Source organism: Anopheles cruzii, unplaced genomic scaffold, assembly GCF_943734635.1.
Source record: "Anopheles cruzii unplaced genomic scaffold, idAnoCruzAS_RS32_06 scaffold01479_ctg1, whole genome shotgun sequence".
Lineage (NCBI taxonomy): Eukaryota > Metazoa > Arthropoda > Insecta > Diptera > Culicidae > Anopheles > Anopheles cruzii.
Window position 1 is genome coordinate 1 of NW_026455064.1, and position 1,294 is coordinate 1,294.

Sequence of the window (1,294 nt, forward strand, 5' to 3'; positions counted from 1 at the left end):
CGTCCCGTGTAAATGGTCACCCATGAACCGTCCGGTTGTTCCTGTTCGCGCTCCTCGAACGCGTAATCGCTGAAGAAACCGCGCTCGTTGATGACGCCATCGAGATCGGCCAACATCGACAGGAGCGTGTACTCGTTGTGATGCAGTATCTTCGCTTGGATCACCTCCTTGTGGACCACTTCCGAGCCCGGATCGAAGCTAAGAATCTGAAGGGAAACAATGGATCAGAGACTCGTCATCGTTAGTTTAGTAGGCCGGTGCCTCGTTCATACCTTCAACAGATAGTACTCGTCGGTTCCTGCCTTTCGCGCCAGGTACTGGACCTGCAGAACGCCGGGACTCGTGCCCAGTTCGTGGCCAATAATGTAGTCACCCGCCGATCGGCAACGTGTACGCTCGACCAGCGTTCCGAAGCGAGGAATTTCACAATCAAGAAACTTCTTCCCGGTCTGGCCACGTACGACGCGGCGTTCGTGTGTTAGCACTGAATAGCCACCGGCCGTGCCGTCGTCCGGCATCCCTTTCGGATCCGGTACGCCCTGGTCAGCTTCCTTTCCTGCTGCCGTATCCTCAAAGTTTGGTACTCGCTGATCGGTTCGAAGTTTCTTCGAAGCCCCATTAATGTTACCGTTCGCCGTTTGCCGTTTGCCCAGCTGCTTCCTGCCCGCCCGGAACATCCCCTCGCGCGCCTCGGACAGCGTCGCCCACCAACTGCGCAGCACTTCTCCAAACTCCGTCGGTCCAAGAGACGGCACGTAACTCCCCGGAACACTGGCACCGTAGATACCGCACCGCACAGGCAACAAACGACAAACGGCGAACGGTTAGGTTGCCGCGGCAGCAGACGACCAAATCGGGCTGGAGTTTTCTTTGGCGAAGCTACGAAGGAAAAACGCTTATTGCGCCAGCTGTTGAAAAACAAAGGCGATCACCGAGACAGAGACATCCTGGCGAGGATCGGGTGGGGAGGTCTGTTCAATTATAGAGACTTTGAGTAATAGCCTAACATTCGTCTCTTTTAAATATTAAGTACTTTAACTATAATAAAAGTATATTCTATCACCTTTTGTTTATTTGTCAAAACCGTTTAAACGTCAAAATTTTATGAATGTTGTTTTTATGAATCTATAGATTTTTGAACCCAACTTTGACACTGCGAACCTAACTTTGATGACGAACCTGACACCCGAGTCAACCTACGAAAATCCCGAACAAATCCCGAACAAATCCGAACAAATCCGAACACGAAACTCACAGCACGATGCTGTCAGCAGCACACAAAGAATGTGACGGC

At 51.6% G+C, this 1,294-nt stretch overlaps 1 protein-coding gene across 1 annotated transcript; it reads right to left on the reverse strand.

The window, feature by feature from the left end:
• Positions 1–20: 20 nt before the first annotated feature.
• LOC128276527 (serine/threonine-protein kinase 40-like) lies at positions 21–1,004 on the reverse strand (the record flags this gene model as incomplete). The annotated part of the gene is made up of 2 exons (XM_053014984.1): positions 273–1,004; positions 21–206 (listed from the first exon to the last, which is right to left on the reverse strand). Coding segments are annotated over exons 1-2 (591 nt in total), but the record flags the coding sequence as incomplete, so codon positions are not given.
• Between the last annotated feature and the right edge of the window lie 290 nt (positions 1,005–1,294).